Below are 19,551 nucleotides of genomic sequence, written 5' to 3'. Positions count from 1 at the left end.
TTTCAACGTTCTCCTGCTCCAACAAACCTGGATTAAGTGAAGGTATCATGATCAGGAGCCAATCATGACCGTCAGGTGAGTTGAAGTGAGGACACGTTGAAGCCAGGCAGGAATGCAGCCCTGCAGGACCAGGAGACACCACCGCTGCTCCCGTCTCTTAAGAACAGGATAGAACTCTGAACACATTAGAATCAGTCCAGCACAAAACTGACAAGCTCATACTTTTCCTACAATTGCTGCAGTAAATTTGGTGAAAAACATGTCAGAGATTTTCTTCATGTACAAATGAAACACGGCAGCAGCAGCTGGACAACATGTCAGTACAGGAAGTATGTGACTGGGAACCCGTGGACCCGCCTTCACCACAGCACAGAGTCGGCTTACATCAGGATGTTATTGTGAATTCAAAGTTAAAGAAGTTCTCTAAAGATGCGCCGATACCATTATCAGGTCTGAAACTGCACATAGTACTTGAAGTTATACTCACAAAAAGAATGATTATTATTATGATGTGTCAGCAACATCGCCCGCAGGTACGCAAGAGAGTATGAGCGACTTTAAATGATGAAGCGGAGGAGAAAGATAGTTGGTGCAACACCAGCAACTTCATCACCAGCAACTTCAACACCAGAGACATTTGGACCAGCAGAGTTAGAACATTGTTGCTCTGTCATTTAATTGCTCAACACAACCGTGCTACATGCTACATGCTAAAGACTTTCAGGCTCACACACCAGCCATGCTACATGCTAAAGACTTTCAGGCTCACACACCAGCGATGCTACATGCTACATGCTAAAGACTTTCAGGCTCACGCACCAGCTTTGCTACATGCTACATGCTAAAGACTTTCAGGCTCACACACCAGCGATGCTACATGCTACATGCTAAAGACTTTCAGGCTCACGAACCAGCTTTGGTACATGCTACATGCTAAAGACTTTCAGGCTCACACACCAGTGATGCTACATGCTACATGCTAAAGACTTTCAGGCTCACAAACCAGGGATGCTAAATGCTAAACATGATTAAAGTCTGACGAACACACTCAGTAACAGCTCGGTCCCTCGGTCTACAGTAGCATAGCGCAGTGTGTAGATAGATGCTACACTCTGCGCTGCATCCATCCAACCCGAACCCTAACCCTATCCAAACCCGATGAGTTGCCTTTGATTATTTCTAACCAAATTGAGTTTCAAAGGCAGTTGACCCACAAACTGAGGTTAAAAGTCGAGCAGGTCCAGGAGCTGCAGGATCAATGTTTGTTAACCTGAAGTGAGGTGAAAATATTACCGTGATGGCAGGGCCGGCGAAGGCCAGGCTGAGCAGCATCAGCAAGGGGATGACCTCGTGGTTGGGGTCGATGTAGGGCAGGCTGAGGCTGCGGTCATGGCAGTTGAAGCCCGACTTAACGGGTTTGAACACGTCCGTCCACTCCAGGAAGTATAGACTGACCACAGATGACACCAGGATGGGCAGCTGTACACAGACACAGAAACCAAATGAAAGAGCTCAGTGTGGTCAACAGCGGGATGTGGAGCAGATTGCCAATGAATACATAAATAGATAAACAGGCAGTGAAGGCTGCAAATGTCCTCATAACCCTCTGCTTCAGTGACCATGCTAATTTGATTTGATAATCAGGACGGAGGCATGGAAAGTAGTTTTCACGACCTGCGGTGGTGAGAATGGTGCTGAAGGTGGTGCAGGGAGGCATGTGGAATTAATGGCTCCCAGTAATCTCAGATCTGCGGAATGATTCTCCTGATCCCAACAAACAAAATGAGAAACGGCCAGTTCGTAGTTATGGTCGGCTGGAGGTCTTATAATCATAAAAATAATCAGAACGTAACCGTACAGTCTCTATCATAAAATAAACATCCAGCTGTAAAGCCGACGTCGATCTCTCAGTTGAGGAAATGGATGTGCTGCACTGATGTGAGGCAGAGACCAGCACAGATCTGTAGATGAGCTCAGTTATACAGTTCAGCTTTCAACATGCTGGATGGACGCAGCAATTTCACCGATTTCACCACTGACCTGTCACAGAGTCACCGCACCACAAGATGGTAGCGCTTAATGAGGATATGACACAGAGCTGAGCTGTGAAGACACACCACAGAGAAACTTTTCACTTTCTTTTCCTGTTTTCTTACGAGCACAAAGGTTTTCCACTGCAGCACAGGACAGCTACACTTCCATTTATAACCTCTGTGTTTGGCTCCTCTGATCTGTCCCTGCTGACCGGAGCTCATTTCAACGTCTTCACGCTGACCTCGTTTCAAATATTACCTTGAAGCCAAGTGTGCATTTACATCAGATTCTCACCATGCTGACTCCACTTCGTCTTTTACTTCAGTTATATCTGCCTGGTACCATGAACTCCCAGTGTCAGTGTCTTTCTTCATTTCATATTGCAACATTAGAAGATTCTGGGGATGCACTGATACCGATACCAGTATTGGTGTATCTGACACTGCAGGGAGTACAACCTGGCGAGTACTATGTGACATCATGTGTCAACAGCATTGCTCGAAGGTACATAAGAGAGCACGAGAGATGGCCGCAGTTTGGAGATTCTTGAATATTTATGAGAATTACAAACGTACAAGTATGGGCACTAACCTAACTAACTAAGTACTTATTAAATACCAAAAAGCCTAATTTATACTCCATACACAAATGCTATGCGAAGGCTATGCATTGCTGCGACCCTCCTCCAACAGTCTCACAGTCTGCAGTAGCATCGGGCAGAGCATGTAGCATTTAGCATCGCTGGTGTGTGAGCCCTGAAACTCTTTAGTATGTAGCATGTAGCATGTAGCATGGCTCGGAGTTCCATGCTGATCAGTTAAACTACTGAGCGACGTCGTTCAAACTCTGCTGGTCCAAATGTCTCTGGTGATGAAGTTGTTGGTGATGAAGTTGTTGGTGATGAAGTTGCTGGTGTTGCACCAATTATCTTTCTCATCCTCTTCATATTTTATCAGAACATCGTTTACAGTCTTACTTTTGTCGTTCCCATTCATTTTAAAGAATCTCCAAACCGTGGACATTGCTCGTGCTCGCGTGCCTGTGGAAGACGTTGCTGATGTCACGTAGTACTCGCTGCGTTGTATCAGGGATTATTTTCCCACTACAAGTTTTATCATCACTAATGGTGACTGTATTATCTTGTGATGGCCGCGTGCACAGGGAGCTGACGTGTAGTTGAAGGCAGTAACGTGTTCACAGAGGACTGCAGTGGGAGCTGACTGCGGCCTCGGGCATGGCAGGGCTTCATCATGCAGCTTAATGCTCCAGAGCTGGTAAGCAGAGCTGCTCGCTCAGCTAATGCTAAGTAGAGCAGCATGATGGAGGGGCACCCTGCTAGGAGACCGCCAGAGGGAGGGAGTGGGGGTTCTTCAAGTCAGTACACTCCTACTGTGGGCTGAGCTGCTGACACACAACTAAACACACGTATACAACCACACCGTCCTTTTGTCTGTGTTGAGAGTTTCTTAACACGAGTGAAAAATGAAAAACACAACACATATCTGATGTGTTCAGACAAACTGAGGAAGACACACACTCACACGTACTGTCACCAACTGACCCCAAACACGTGGTTTTACTGGGGATTATTCTCATTAATATTAAATATTCTCCAAATCGCTCGTGCTCTCTGGTGGACCAGCATGTGATGTAGCTGACATCATGTAGTACTTGCTGGGTTATAACCGGGAGCTTTGTCCAAGTATGAGTATTCGTTCAGTTTGCAGTTTGGGTATCGGTGCGCCCCTCTCAAGGGCTCATCACAGCAGTACTGTATGATATTTACTTCTCGAGCCAAATGCTTCTGTGTGACCGTCGGTGCTTTACAGTTGAGGATTTATCAGGTCGAAGGAGAATTCCAGGCTGCAGTGGCTGTTTCAATGTTGCTTCAATAGAGATTGATCCTCCAGCCCCCAGCAGCTGTCACTCACACAGTCTTCCTCCTACCGAGCAACTGGGACATAAAACCAAACACAACTCAACATCCACAACTGCATTTAACCAATTCCAAATCATTTGAAGATATCTAACGAGGGCCCGATGACTGGGTCAGTGCGTGGTTCCTCGGTACCAAAGCTTTTGCGTTGCTTTGGTTCTGTGAGTACTTCATCTGAAAATTGATGTCTTCTCAAGTTCTGCTGATCCAAATCAGACGTTGAGTGGCTTTCAGAAATAAAACTAAAGTACTTACCAGAGAAGTCTAAATTAAACATAAAGACTATTTCTGAAGAACTGACTGAGAACACCGTATTTTCAGAACTTCCAAGAGTTTGAATAATGAATCCAGGCTGCAGGATGAGAGACGCGCCTGGAGACAGTCTCTCTAATATTACCAAGAGGAGGTGGATTTTAATTGATCATATATACAATTTTAAAAAGTGCCGACTTTTAAACCCACACTGAAAAAAAACAAACAGCTCATGACGTCTCTTGAAAAAAAATAACAAGTAATGTCCCGTTTTAGGGTTTAGGCCTTGTCGAGGCAATGCTTTCAAGAACAATGCTAAACGTTTTTTGCGCTGGGGTCCATTAATTCTGAGCGGTGCTCAGAGCCAATGAAAACACAACTTTCTGCTCATGCACCAGTAGATGGGCAATAACAAACATGGCGGCCTCCAGAGTGTCATGACTCCGAGTCCGTATTCTAGTTTTATAGTCTAGTTCCATAGTTGACAGTCACATGTAATAGCATCCAATTCGTCATCTGTCCATATGAATGTCCGTGTACTCCCGTTTTTAATATTTGGAGCGTATTGTTCTCTGCTACATGAGTGCCTGGTTTCATGACTAAGACAAGCGATGGCTCCAACTCGTGGCCCAACATGAAAACAACATTGTTTCAGTGGTTCTGTTGTCTCTGCTGCAAAACTGATGCGTTTTCACTTGAAACTTTGTCACTTAAGAGGATTTAAAATGGATTAAACCATCATTATATCATGTATTTAAAGACAGAATGAAGGCTTGAAGAAAATCATGTAAATACAAAACCTCAGTGAACTGTGTTTCACTGATATCACACGCCATCGACATAATAAAGACTTATGATTCAAATAATATCTGTCTGAATCAGAGTTTTCCTCGTTACGGACTGGTCCACTACTCTTAATTACAACTTTTATTTAGTCAACAGAAAAATGAGGAACATATTACGAGTATGTAGTACGTATACAACTCAACGTCCTTCCTTTCATTTCATTAAGAGGACGTGAAGCAGGAAACACGTGAGTTTTTTACACACCAGCATGAAGACAGTCACAGGTTCTCCAGAAAAGCAGATAATAATTGGGATGTAGTTTTACCGATACCAGTATCGGGTATCGGCTCCAATACTGCACGGAGTACTCGTACTCTGAAAAAGCTCCCCGAGTGGGGCGGCTGGAGCTTGGTTGGTAGGTTAGTAAGTTGTAATCATGGTTCATGTGTCGGGATGTCCTTGAGCAAGGCACTGATCCTCAAACTGCTCCCGGTGGATGGACAGAGCGCCTTTCTGAATGTGGCAGCTACGTCCATTGGCTTGAGAGGCAGTGATGTCCTAGAGGTTAGGGGTTCGATCCCCACTGTGGACAGTTCACCACTGTGGCTCCCTTCGCAAGTCCCTCAACCCCCATCAGCTCCTGTGGAGGAGAAACGTGGCGGCACATAGCCTTCCCCTATCGTTCGCTTATGAATTAGGCTGCACGCCATTTAATAAGTACTCATATCGGTACTCAATATCGGCAAGTAGCTAAAGATTAGTACTCGTACTCGTTCTCCTAGATATTAATGTTCATGAAGCCATGATTCCTCTCTATGAAATGTGACGTGTTGTATGTTGAATCTTGAATAAATGATGGAACATGGAAGCAGCAGCTCTCCTGCACCCCACCGCCATCAGTCCCGGACCCCCTCCCCCTCCCAGGTCTGTGTCGGCCTCGCTCGACTCCCTCGGTTTGAGCAAAAGAGAAATGTAGGTCAACATCAGCGCATTCTGCGGATGAAGCTGCTCTCGGAGCGATACTGTACTCTCTGCACTTCAAAGCAGATTTCTGCAGGATACTTTATGTCACATTCGGTTATTCTGAAAGTGCCGGATAATTTGCTCTGGCCAAAAGCAGCTAATCGTATTTGAAATGCTGCAGTCGACTCATGATTCCTTCCATGTGTCCGTATGTTAATGCGTATGGATGATGATCCTGCTCCAGTTTCTACTGACCTGTGGACCAGGGTTCAATGTGTCCATCTTTAAAACAGCATCCGAGCTGCAGTATTTCCACACTAACCTGTGTCATCTGCAGTCTGCATAAAAATACAACCGTGTATCCATCCAAACATTCATCCACTCACCTTCACCAAGTCATCACAGAGTCAACGCCGACAGACACAAGCACACAGATTCACACCAACCAGGCTGCATGCAGCTAAACATGCAATATGTGGACACATTGGTGAGATGACTGAAGTACATGATGAGGCTTAGTACCTGTACTTTCAAATGATGGAACCCTTTCCCTTCTTGGACCCAAGTTTAACCACACGACTGTTGGCGGTGTGCGTGCTGTCCACGCAGAGCCTGTGCAGAGGTGGTTCGCTGTGGAGCATAGCCTTTGCGTATCATTTGATCAGTTGTGTATGGAGTAAATTAGGTTTTATGGCATTTAATAAGCACTTCCATCGGTACTCGATATCAGCAAGTAGGTAAAGGTTAGTACTCGCTGTTGTACTCGTCCTTTAAGAAAGTGGTATCGGCCATGCTCCGACTGTGTGCCTGAGTCACAGCTGAGGAGCAGAAACAATGCAGGTCAGTGGTGTATGAGCTTAAAGAGTTCTCAAAGTCTTATAGAATGTTCTTTCAAAGTCATTAACACACTCACACACCAATGGCAGGCTGATAGGACCGTTTATATAGAGATCCACAGTGTGTTTAATCACTGTGATTTAATATTGTGTCACAATAACAGTATCAGGTGCACTAACTGGGTGAAAAGCGATTTTCAAGGCAAAGATGTGTTGATGTGGACAAGGGGAAGGATTTGGCATAACTCACAGGAATTCTTCATCATTATTTTTCATGTTTTCTGTGACTTTGTGCAACAGGAATGAATAAAGAGGTTAGCAATGCCTGTTAAACGTCTGTGGAGGCAATGAGAAGATGGAGAAACCTTTCAACAGTCTGGCCTGGCGTTCATGTCTGCTTCAACAGAAAGAGAAAATGTGAATCTTTACCAAGAGAAGCCATGTTTGCCTTTCTGATAGGATATATGTTAATATTGAAACTCCATGTGAGTCGTCTTTGGTCTTTGGAAGCTAAAACAATGAGCGCATCATCTCTGGGTCATTATTGTGATTGGCGACTCTTCCTTTGGCACTGTGTTGTCTCATGGGGCAGTTGGAGAATAGACCTCTGACTAGATGTTTGAATATAGATAGCTGTTTGGCTTTCAACCATATGAAACTCCCCTGAAAGTTTCCCTGACAGTAATCCCTCCAGAGGCGGTCATGTCCTCCTGCCGGGCCCTGGCTGATTACCCAGATGACAGAACAGGGAGGAGACAGAGCACTTTGAATAATAGATGTTTAAAAATGGAATGCTGGGCTCTGACCGGGCTCTGACCGGGCTCTGTTGGGCTCTGATGGGCTCTGACTGGGCTCTGACGGGCTCTGCCGGGTTCTGTTGGGCTCTGTTGGGCTCTGCCGGGCTCTGACTGGGATCTGTTGGGCTCTGCCGGGCTCCGTTGAGCTCCGTCGGGCTCCGTTGGGCTCTGACTGGGCTCCGTTGGGCTCCGTTGGGCTCCGTTGGGCTCTGCCGGGCTCCGTTGGGCTCCGTTGGGCTCCGTCGGGCTCCGTTGGGCTCTGACTGGGATCTGTTGGGCTCTGCCGGGCTCCGTTGGGCTCCGTTGGGCTCCGTTGAGCTCCGTTGGGCTCTGACTGGGATCTGTTGGGCTCTGCCGGGCTCCGTTGGGCTCCGTTGGGCTCCGTTGGGCTCTGACTGGGCTCCGTTGGGCTCCGTTGGGCTCTGACTGGGCTCTGCCGGGCTCCGTTGGGCTCTGTTGGGCTCTGACTGGGCTCCGTTGGGCTCCATTGGGCTCTGCCGGGCTCCGTTGGGCTCCGTTGGGCTCCGTTGGGCTCTGACTGGGATCTGTTGGGCTCTGCCGGGCTCCGTTGGGCTCCGTTGGGCTCCGTTGGGCTCTGACTGGCTCCGTTGGGCTCCGTCGGGCTCCGTTGAGCTCCGTTGGGCTCCGTTGGGCTCTGACTGGGCTCCGTTGGGCTCCGTCTGGCTCCGTTGGGCTCTGACTGGGAGTTATTTTTGGGGGATGCTGGGCCAACAGAACAGAGTGAGCTGAGGCATCTGACTAGTCAAAACTCGGAGATATCACTTTAATGTGTCCTGTTATAAAGATAAGTCTACTCCCTCAATCTACAGTAATAAAAGAAGATTCAGAGAAATAAATGTGTTTGTTTTGAACTACTTCAGGAGCCATTCAATGGATCAATGGACCTGATCCGACTCTGAACAAGAACATTTCTTTGTTTTTCTCTTTCTAAAGAAACACAACCAGATAACATGTCATCTTCAGTACTTCCTACTCAAGCTGGATGTGGAATCATGTGGAATTATTATGGGATTGATCCACTGACTGAATGAGGAAATCTTCTAGGTGCAGAGGAATCTGATTACTTTATTCAGTCTGATCTCTCAGCCAGTCCGTCCAATCAGACTTGTAAAAACAACATGTTGAGTTTGCTTGACTAAAAGCTGATGAACGGGATGTTTGCTTTCTGTTGTTTGCCTTCATGGTGTTTATCTTGTAAATGAATGCAGGCTGACTCCAGGGACTGAGTGGTATAAAGAAGAAACCTCCCTCTGAGTGTCAAAATGGGATTTCTTCAAAGACCATTTTTTGTTGGCGCTGATCCGAGAATGACCCAGCTGACGTAGTTTAACCAGAAGTCTTCACACAGAAAGTATAAACAGCCACCAAAGACGTTACGAAAAGATTTTCAACCAATTAAGTCTGCTTAGAGTCACAAAACTGGGTAATTATCATTTAAGATAATACTGAGGTTATAAACTCATATAGTGTTGAGAAATTGCAATATTTACCAAAAGTAAAATTTATGTTGTACTCACAACTACAATAAAAAAATGCAGAGAATTCATTACAGTTTTTGGCTTTATATATGTTACCACAAATGTGTTATATTCTTACCGTTTCAACAGCATTATTTCATTAGCGTTATTTCATTAGCGTTCCAAAATATTTACAAGACGGCTCCATTTCTGGCATTGCACTTCTCTTTTGGATGAAAGACTTGATTATAATCAATTCATTCCTCCTACAAACATGATTCCTTTGAACGACACACCAAACCTATTTACTTACTCACTCCGACTCCTTATGGAACACATGACGTCTCCACAGCTCATACCTCCGCCTGCCGACACTTCTTTCTTCACCCATTTCCTGTTGTCTGCCAATTCAAACTATTTCTTCACAAGTTTGTCAGTTACCCTGGTAGCCAACCAGCCAACCAACCAACCAGCCAGCCACCCAGCCAGCCAACCAACCAATAAACAAATCAACCAATCAACCAACCAGCCAACCAATAAACCAGCTAGCCAATCAGCCAGCCAACCAATAAACAAATCAACCAACCAACCAACCAACCTGTCAGCCAGGCAAACAACCATCTAACCAAGTGACCAGCCAGCCAACCAACCAGCAGTGATAAAAACATAAACCTCCTGATGGAGGTAAATTATAACTTCCACCGCCTTCAAGCTTGAACAACATGGCTGGTTTTTTTCTGGTTGAAGTTCAAGGTTTTCTGCTGACATAAATGTCCAATCTTGTCCAATCTTGTCCAATCTTGTCCAATCTTGTCCATGTCCGTTGAAGAGTGATGAACCATAAAAACTTTTCTCCTCACTAAGAGAAATCAGCTGATAATCAGCCTTCTGGTCTCAGTGACTAGTTCACCACAGCCAACAGGCAACGTGCTGACGATGATAAAGACAGAACTGAGTGCATCTCACAGATTCACCATCAGCTGGCGGAGCAGGAATAAAGTCAGAAACCACAGAGCAGCATTTCTGATGCTCTCTTTCTCCAAAACTGCTGGTCTCCTGTGGGAGAGCTCAGCTCAGCAGAGAGGCTCATTGGCCTACATCTGCTAATGCTCGGTGGCAGCCTCCTCTGTGCCTCATTCCCTTTGTCTCGCCTTCATTCCCACTTCTGGCACACAAAGACTCATTATCTGTGCCACATAATGTACCTGTGCTCTCTAGCCACCTCTTCCACTGTGTGGAGGATCTCAGTCCCTCATCTTTACAAGCGTGTGTCCACCTTCAGTAATCAAAGAAAAAGTTCCTGCACTCAAGAAAGCTCCAGGTTGTTGGGTTAAATCAGGACAATGGAAAAGCATTAATTTGTTACTACATGTTCCTCCTCAATTGTATTTGTATTTTGTAGAAGAAACTGGTTGACCCGTTGTCCCCAGGACAGGACTGGATTCATCTGGTTCACTTTGAGGATATTCTGAAATATGTGATAACTGACAATGACAGAACGACCTTGTTTCTTTTGAGGATTCTGTTCAATACCTCAAAATAAAATATCTCAAATGTAAGCAGGAGACACGTCTGATTTAATATTGGCAATTTATTTCCGAATGTAAGCAAATAATACAACTTGTTAATATGAGAATGAAAGAGTGCAAATAAAGACTAATAATGATTCTCCCCTCTCATCTGCCCCCCCCCCCCCCCCCATACATGCCTGGATTAATGACTTTTGCAACCAACTGCCCACAAACTATGAGACTCCGCCCCCATCCCTCCTCCACCCCACTGAGCTGTGTGCTGAAGCCCCTTCTGACTGTCTCGACACCCACGACTGCAGTCCAGCCCACAAAAACAGCATCATCGTCAAATTTGATGATGACACCATAGTGGTTGGAATGATCTTGTGGGGGTGAGGCAGAGAGGAGGTCCTGACCTACCGACAGGAGATCCAGACCTACTGAGAGGAGGTCCAGACCCACTGAGAGGAGGTCCTGACCTACCGACAGGAGATCCAGACCTACTGAGAGGAGGTCCAGACCCACTGAGAGGAGGTCCTGACCTACCGACAGGAGATCCAGACCCACTGAGAGGAGGTCCTGACCCACTGAGAGGAGGTCCTGACTCACTGAGAGGAGGTCCAGACCCACTGAGAGGAGGTCCTGACTCACTGAGAGGAGGTCCAGACCCACTGAGAGGAGGTCCTGACCTACTGAGAGGAGGTCCTGACCCACTGAGAGGAGGTCCTGACCCACTGAGAGGAGGTCCAGACCCACTGAGAGGAGGTCCTGACCCACTGAGAGGAGGTCCAGACCCACTGAGAGGAGGTCCTGACTCACTGAGAGGAGGTCCTGACCTACTGAGAGGAGGTCCTGACCTACTGAGAGGAGGTCCTGACCCACTGAGAGGAGGTCCTGACCCACTGAGAGGAGGTCCTGACCTACTGAGAGGTCCAGACTAGAGTTGTTCGGTATACCGGTACTGATGCCTTTAAAACGATACCATACTGGGCCCGGCGTCTTTTATTTTTCCCATCTCCACGGAGCGTCACAGTTGTAATTTTCACGGAGGAGAGTCGGTCTCTCTGTGGGGGAGGCGTCGGCCGGCTGCTCCTTTCTGACTTCTTCTGGATGTTTTGAACAAACGAAAGTGAGGAAAGCAGCGCCCCGCTTTCTTTACATGTTTTTCTTTTTTTTCCACTCCGATTTCTCCGACACGGGGTGCACGAGCACTCCCACGCTCCGACCCGAGATCCGCAACTGAATAAGCGCTTCATACTCGACCTACACAACTTCAAAATAAAAGTCAAAACAACGTATCTTCAAAACAATCTTCTCCCAACCTAGCTTGTACTTTGAAAAGAATACTGGATGCGCAGTGTAAATGACTCAAACGACCCGTGGAAACTCTGTAAAAAGAAATAGAGTGGATCACAGACAGACAGAGAGAGAGAGAGAGAGACAGAGAGAGAGAGAGAGAGAGCGAGAGAGAGAGAGAGAGAGAGAGAGAGAGAGAGAGTAATACAGATGCAGGCACAAGGCAGTAACTTGTAGAAAAAACTGGTGCTAGAAGTACTATATGAAGTACTTTAACTTCAAAACAAATGAGCCTCCATGAACACTGAAGCTCCACTGTGTAAACTGTGTTAGAGAACACCTGATACACTACTAACCTACTAACCTGCTACACTACTAACCTGCTACACTACTAACCTACTAACCTGCTACACTACTAACCTGCTACACTACTAACCTGCTAAACTCCTGAAGGACAACCACCCAGACCTGCAGAAGGAGTTCAAAGAACCACAACTAGTAACTTATATACCCATGAAAAAATAGCTCTGGAAAAGAATGTGAGCTATTATAAATATTAGTATTATAAACATAATATAATAAAGAATATAAAGAATATAATATGAAAATATTATATTTTAGCCATTTAATCTTATGATGATTACTGCATAGTAACAAACCATTGAAAGACACTGGTCCTCCTGAAGACAGGCTGGAGCTAATGACATCTTTTGTTCTCTTTTTATTTGGAAAAGTATCGAACTACATGGTGGTATCGGTATCGATACCAAAATGTTGGTATCATGACAACACTAGTCCTGACCTACTGAGAGGAGGTCCAGACCCACTGAGAGGAGGTCCAGACCCACTGAGAGGAGGTCCTGACCTACTGAGAGGAGGTCCAGACCCACTGAGAGGAGGTCCTGACCCACTGAGAGGAGGTCCAGACCCACTGAGAGGAGGTCCAGACCCACTGAGAGGAGGTCCTGACCTACTGAGAGGAGGTCCAGACCCACTGAGAGGAGGTCCTGACCTACTGAGAGGAGGTCCAGACCCACTGAGAGGAGGTCCTGACCCACTGAGAGGAGGTCCAGACCCACTGAGAGGAGGTCCAGACCCACTGAGAGGAGGTCCTGACCCACTGAGAGGAGGTCCAGACCCACTGAGAGGAGGTCCAGACCCACTGAGAGGAGGTCCTGACCTACTGAGAAGAGGTCCTGACCTACTGAGAGGAGGTCTTGACCTACTGAGAGGAGGTCCTGACCTACTGAGAGGAGGTCCAGACCCACTGAGAGGAGGTCCAGACCCACTGAGAAGAGGTCCTGACCTACTGAGAGGAGGTCTTGACCTCCTGAGAGGAGGTCCTGATCTCCTGAGAGGAGGTCCTGACCCACTGAGAGGAGGTCCTGACCCACTGAGAGGAGGTCCTGCCTACTACTCAACCATAAAACTATCAAGTCCCAGGAAACCATGACACTGGAGGCTGCCATGTTTGTTATTGTCCATCTATTGAGCATGTGCAGAACAACTCTTTACCACTGTAGTGGTGCACATGGACAGTAGCGGTGCTCCCACCATTTACTCGGGGTGGAGCCCGAAAGTTTCCAAAAAGTTCCACTTAAGGAGTCGTTTTCAAAAAGGTTGCATCTTCAGTGGCAACACCCACCGTTGTGTAAACAAACACCCAAAACACTATGAAAGTTTAGCATTTTCACTGGTTTCCGTTGTGTAAACGGGCCAATCAGGAGCCAGAAGGGCCCTAAAATCACTCAGTCCCTGATTCAACCATTCTGCACATCAAACAACTGCCATAGAACTATTCTTTGTCACACTGAACTATTTTTGTATTTTACATTTCGTTTGCACTGGGAGAGGAGCAACTCTCCATAAATCAGTCCGACTGGTTTGTCTGCTGTACTTTCTGTTTTTCACTCTGGTCTTTGGTTCAAATGTTCCTTCCCCACAAGCCTGATATACTGTAACTCCAACTGGCTTGAAGAGTTGTTGGAACCAACTCATCTGTCTTTCTTTTACCCTCAAGAAAACCAACCAAGCAGTGGAAGCAGCAGCAGGAGACACTCTCATGGTGGGACGGTTAAAAACCTGCTTTCATCAATGGACTCTGCTGGCTTTGAAAAGCCATGTGGCTGCTTCTCTTACCCATCGCTGAGCGCCTGGTGACGGCATGAATAAAACATGAAACCATTTTAAATATATTTTTTCACTAAAACTAAAGTGAGTTTTGAAGTGCGGCTCCATTAGGAGGGAATCCTGACCCCGTCCACAGCTGCCTGCTTCACAGTGAGATCATGCTGACCCCCATGTACTGCATGAAATACGCACCGTCAGCACTTTCAAACAGGCTGAAGAGGCAGCATGCAGCTCTTAGTGACAGGATGAAGATTCAGATGAAGCCAAACGACACGGGTGTGAAAAACTACAGTGATTCACAAGTCGGGCTGCAGGACATTACTGAGACATGCAAAAGGCCAGAATGAGGTTAGTGCTTCCCAATAACAGTGCTCTTTCCCTTGCCCCTAATTTCAGCAGCAGTGATTCAGCCTGCAGTTTCAGAATGAAGCAGTTTGTTGACTTGTTGTCTTCAGTCGTTTGTCCTTCATCTACAGTTTACCAATCTTCTGCACATCTCCATGAGACAACAGTTAAACGTGTGTGAGGAGCGTCGGAGAGAACCGCAGCGCCCTGTGATGGCCACACACTGCCATGGGGTAGAACTTTTTGAAAACGCTTGGACTCCGTCTCCACGGCGGAAGCGCTGCCACAGTGCACACGCAGCACTGTCATGGTAACTACTTGTTCTGCACATGCTCAGTAGACACACAATAACAGTGTTTCAAGACTCAGTCCAGATTCTCCTGGACTTGGTAGTTTTATTTTGACAGTCACCGTAATAACAATCCAACTTGGTGGTCTGTCCACTAGAATGTCCGTGTCCTCCCATTCCTAAAGTTTAGAGCTCCTTGTTCTCTGCTGCGTGTGTGTGTGTGTGTGGTTTCATTAGAAAAACAAACAACAACGCCAACTCCTGGCCTGGCATATCAACAACATTGTGTTCAGTTTTTCTGCCGTTGCCATGGAAACAAACCTCCTTTTCAGAACATTGGCGTTTGAATGCAAACTTTTAAAAAACCAAAATACAAAAATGATGCATGTTAAGTTGAAACCTTGGCGTGTAAACGGAGCTTCAACCCACAAAGATCCAGGGAGGAGCCCTTCCAAAGCCTCATCTGTTCATCACAGGCAGACAGAGGAAGACCACACTCTAGAGTCAACAATAAATCTAAAGCTTAAGGAAACAAGTGCCCGGAGAAACCTCGCAAACTCAGCGAGTACTACATGCCGCCATCCGTCAGCTACGTCACCTGCAGCTACGCAAGAGAGCACCAGCAATGTCCGCCGTTTGGAGATCGTTTAAACTGAATGAGAACGACAGAAGTTAGAACGACTGTCATTGATGTTCTGACAAAATATCAAGAGGAGGGGAAAAATAGTTGGTACAACACCAGCAACTTCATCACCAGCAACTTCATCACCAGCAACTTCATCAGCAGACAATTGGACCAGCAGAGGTAGAACGACGTTGCTCAGTAGTTTAACTGCTCAACGTGGAACTCAGAGCCATGCTACATGCTACATGCTAAAGCAACCTTTGATTAATGTTTGCGTATGGAGTACGTATTAGGCTTTATGGCATTACATAAGTAATTGTATCTGTACTCTATATCGGCAAATAAGTAGAAGTTAGTACTCGTACTTGTAGTTTATAACGTGGTATCAGTGCATCCCTGATATCATCTCCTTTTTCACAAAATGTGATGGTCCACACCTGAAGTGATGAGTCAGAAGTCCCTTTGTTGGCCTCCCCCTGCCTGACCACCACATTCCTAACGGACTCCTGTTGAACATGTGAAGGCTGAAGGAGAAGCCTGACGAGTCCTGACCTCATTAACGCAGCTCTGTCCGTCTCGGTCTGTCCAAACACAATGAACTATAGCTTCAGCGACGGCTGCTTATTGTTCAGGTGTGTTCCCTCTGGTGACACGGAGCTGAAGGACTCAAACCGAGGAAGAGGAGCTGAGCATCCAGGAGGAAGCTGCATCCATCACCCAGCAGTTGAGCAGATCTATAATACATGCAGGTTTGACTGAGGAGCCACGGGGCCAGCGGTGAACTGGAGCGTGCATGAAGAGCGCAGCGGGGAGGAAGAGACAGTTTCCACATGCAAACTGGATTCAATGGTTCAGCTCAGCAAAGGGAATCATGGCGCAAACCTTTTCAACTGTAGTTACTGAAAATACCCTGCTGGTGTCCTCCTCCAGGGGTAATCTGCTTCCCCTGTCAGTTCAATCACTCACACATTAACATAATCAGTAATGGCTGCTGGGCTCAGTCAATCACACAACAACAATCAATTATTTTGAAATGAACTCTTTCAAAACGAGAGAGGAATCCCTTCACAATAAATCCAGAAGCTGGCTTGTTCCACTCATGGTGTCACACTGAAGCTTATTTCATATTTCACCCCATCACGTGAAGAAATGTTTAAGAAGACTAATCAATACTATTACCTTCATGTCATGTCCTGTAATGCAGTGAGGAACTTTACACAACCTCCACATTCCTCTGCGCCACCCTGTCATAAGGGCCGACCCCCGACCCCATTCATCACATCACCACAGGTTCATCACATCACGCCTGAGAGCGGCTCTCCTCCATCAGGAGCCTGGATACGGACACGCGCCTGAGCGCGGCTCTGGACACGGACACGCGCCTGAGCGCGGCTCACCTCCACGAAGTAGAAGCATGGCAGCAGACTGACGCTGTCTTTGGTCAGAATCCCCTTCTCCCTGGCGGACATGGTGAGGCCTCCGAGGCGTCCAGACGGACCCGGGATGTGAGGATGTGTCGGGGAGGGATGGCTGAGCCGCGGCCGCTCTGCGTCCTGTCGGGATCAGGAGCGCGTCATGACGCTGCGCGCCGCGGAAACCTTCAGGACGACAGCCGCTCGACGTGCCCGGTCCTCTGTGCTCCTGCTGCTCCTGCTGCTCCTGCTGCTCCTGCTGCTCCTCCTGCTCCTGCTGCTCCTCCTGCTCCTCCTGCTGGCCCCGGGCTCGGTTCTGTTCTGTTCCAGCCGTCAGGTGGTGCGCGTCACACGGGAGAAGCGGGGAGCGCGCAGGCGCACTGAGCGCTCCGCTGTTTCTATTTCTAACCGGACGCAGACTCAGTCTGCTGGGAAAATGTGCCACTTTCTCTTAATTCTCAAATATTTTCCCATTGCATCGTGTCATCACATCCCTACACGTTCATTGTGTTTGTATTTAGCGGAGAGGAAGGCCAATTTACACATTATTACTCTTATGCGCTGACATTTTCCCTCTATTATTGATTTATTTTACACCATTAAATAAAGCCAGACAGAGTTAGATGGGACCTTCTGCAGAAACACCACTTCATGGAGAATTATTATGCTGTATGAGTATCATCTAGTGCAGAGTTCTGCAACCTGCAATCTTCTCCGAAGGTATTTTTGGTGAAAAGGGTTCGAGCAGCTGTAACAGTGGAATTTCTACTTGTGATTTGTGGTTTTTTCACCAATAATATTGGAGCAAGGCAGGAGCCGACTGCCAGCCGATGCCTTTTTTGTGCTGGTTATATTGGTCTCGTGGTGTGATTAGTGATTGTGTCATGTTGTGTTCATGTTGCTTAGTTAGTCTAGTTAGTTAATTGTTTTCGCTCAGTTTGATAATTGGAATGTGGTGAGTGAAGAGTTTAGTATGTTTCAGTTCATCCTGCCACAGTTATATTATTTCCACAGCGAAATATCGAAATGCAATTTTCAGAGTTAACAATTGCCTTGAAAGAAAAAGCTTTTCAAGAATGTGTAGGTATTGCTCATATTTGTGGAGAGAACAATAATCTACAAGGAAACAACTCCTAGGGTTTGTGACCTCAAATGTACTGATACAAGTACAAGCCCCAGTACGCAACTACAACTTCCACTGTTACAGGCGCTCAAACCTTTTTCACCATTATTCCCTTCAAACGCTTTCTCTCCTTGTAACGGCTCCTGGAAACTTCCGGAAGATTTTATGTCAATAAACATTTTGCCTTTGTATTTGTTTTAGGTGTATACCACAGAGATTATCAAAAGTGATCCGAGCTCCAGGCTCAAACAGCCCGAATTGGGAAAAATGGCTAAAATATCGCAAACTACTAAAAAGTAAAAAAAAAAAAAAAAAAAGAATACCGGAAAAACATCTGATGAAATGAAGAAATAAAAGCAGTTGAAACCTGCTGCAGCAGTTGGAACCATTTTTGTTAAATGCAAAGTTAAAATGTACAGAAGTAAAACATTTTAGAATAAAAACAATAAAATAAGGCAACGCATCTCTAAACTGTAACTATGAAACGCCAGAAATGAAAGGTTAGTTTTTCTCTTCATTGTGGATCATTAACATGTTCTGTGGCTCCAGACACATTTTATTTGGTAGAAAACCGTGAAAACGTCTCTTTTGGTTGTAGGAGTTGCAGAACCCGGCTCTCCTGTCTGTCCTGCCGGCTGGTTACTGTAACGGCTTTGTGAGCCGCATCAAACATGTCGTTTCTCACACTCTCGTGTGATAGTGGGTGCCAGTGGCATCACACGCGCTCCCAGATATCTATCTTCTCACTCAGACACCCAGAGATCATCCAGAAGCAAACCCAAGAGGGAAAACGGCACGAGGGTCATGTGAAGCAGGTGAATAGCTCACAGAGAACCACAAAACATCTTTAGAACGACTCAATTTCCACAGACTCAAATGTGTTTTCCTGGTGAATTCCTTCACAATAAACAAATAACAGATACACATTGAGAAGAAACTTTCCATTCTGGTAAGCATTCATGTCTTTATGAGTTTTAGTCTCCACATTCCAGTGTCTTATTTTACAGAGTGACACTTTATCTGCTCACTCAGGTAAACAAACACGTGTGTGTGTGTGTGTGTGTGTGTGTGTGTGTGTGTGTGTGTGTGTGTGTGTGTGTGTGTGTGTGTGTGTGTGTGTGTGCCGGTACTCTAGTTACTCGTGATGGAAATGAGACAGAGGACATGCTGCCTTCAGGGTCCATCGGGACAGCTGAAATCTCTCTTGTTGTGTATGAAGATCTCTTTGTTTACGTGTCTCCCCGGACAGTAAAATCACACGCGACAATAACGAAGCAGCAGTTCAGCCATTTCTTTCTTTTTCAGTTGAAAAACCACAAAAAGTCATTTTTATTTTGTTGCAGATTTTATTTCAGATGTTTGAGAGAAAATCTGAATTCTGTCTATTCTGTGAATCATTCTTCTGTTTTAGCTTTTTTTTTTTAAAATACTTAGACTATGTTATATGTCTGAGATAATAGTGCCCTGCATGGTTCGTTATATGGGGGTATAGTTCTGTTACTGTGGGACTTCCTCGGAATTCCATATTTCCAACAGCATGTGAAGGCAGCAATCGTCCTCACAGCTCAGCAGAGACAGAAGGAGCACATGAACGCCTAACAGAGGAGGACCCTGAACACACCTCAGGGGGTCTAACAGAGGAGGACCCTGAACACACCTCAGGGGGTCTAACAGAGGAGGACCCTGAACGTACCTCAGAGGGTCTAACAGAGGAGGACCCTGAACACACCTCAGGGGG

General features: G+C 46.2%; 1 protein-coding gene across 1 annotated transcript in view; it reads right to left on the bottom strand.

Annotated features, from left to right (window-relative positions):
- The window catches only part of plppr4b (phospholipid phosphatase related 4b), a 31,010-nt gene extending 13,963 nt beyond the window's left edge, over nt 1-17,047 (bottom strand). Inside the window, exons 1-2 of the mRNA XM_080489116.1 lie at nt 16,676-17,047; nt 1,294-1,479 (exon numbers count right to left, since the gene is read on the bottom strand). Of these exons, the coding sequence (XP_080345242.1) occupies nt 1,294-1,479; nt 16,676-16,747 (258 nt within the window). The 5' untranslated portion in view covers nt 16,748-17,047. The remainder of the gene's footprint in view (nt 1-1,293; nt 1,480-16,675) is intronic.
- Nucleotides 17,048-19,551: the final 2,504 nt, after the last annotated feature.

The sequence above is a fragment of the Lipophrys pholis genome (genome assembly GCF_963383615.2).
Source record: "Lipophrys pholis genome assembly, chromosome: 20".
Taxonomy (NCBI): Eukaryota; Metazoa; Chordata; class Actinopteri; order Blenniiformes; family Blenniidae; genus Lipophrys; species Lipophrys pholis.
Note: the sequence above shows the minus strand (reverse complement) of the source record. Positions and strands in the feature narration are given on the sequence as shown.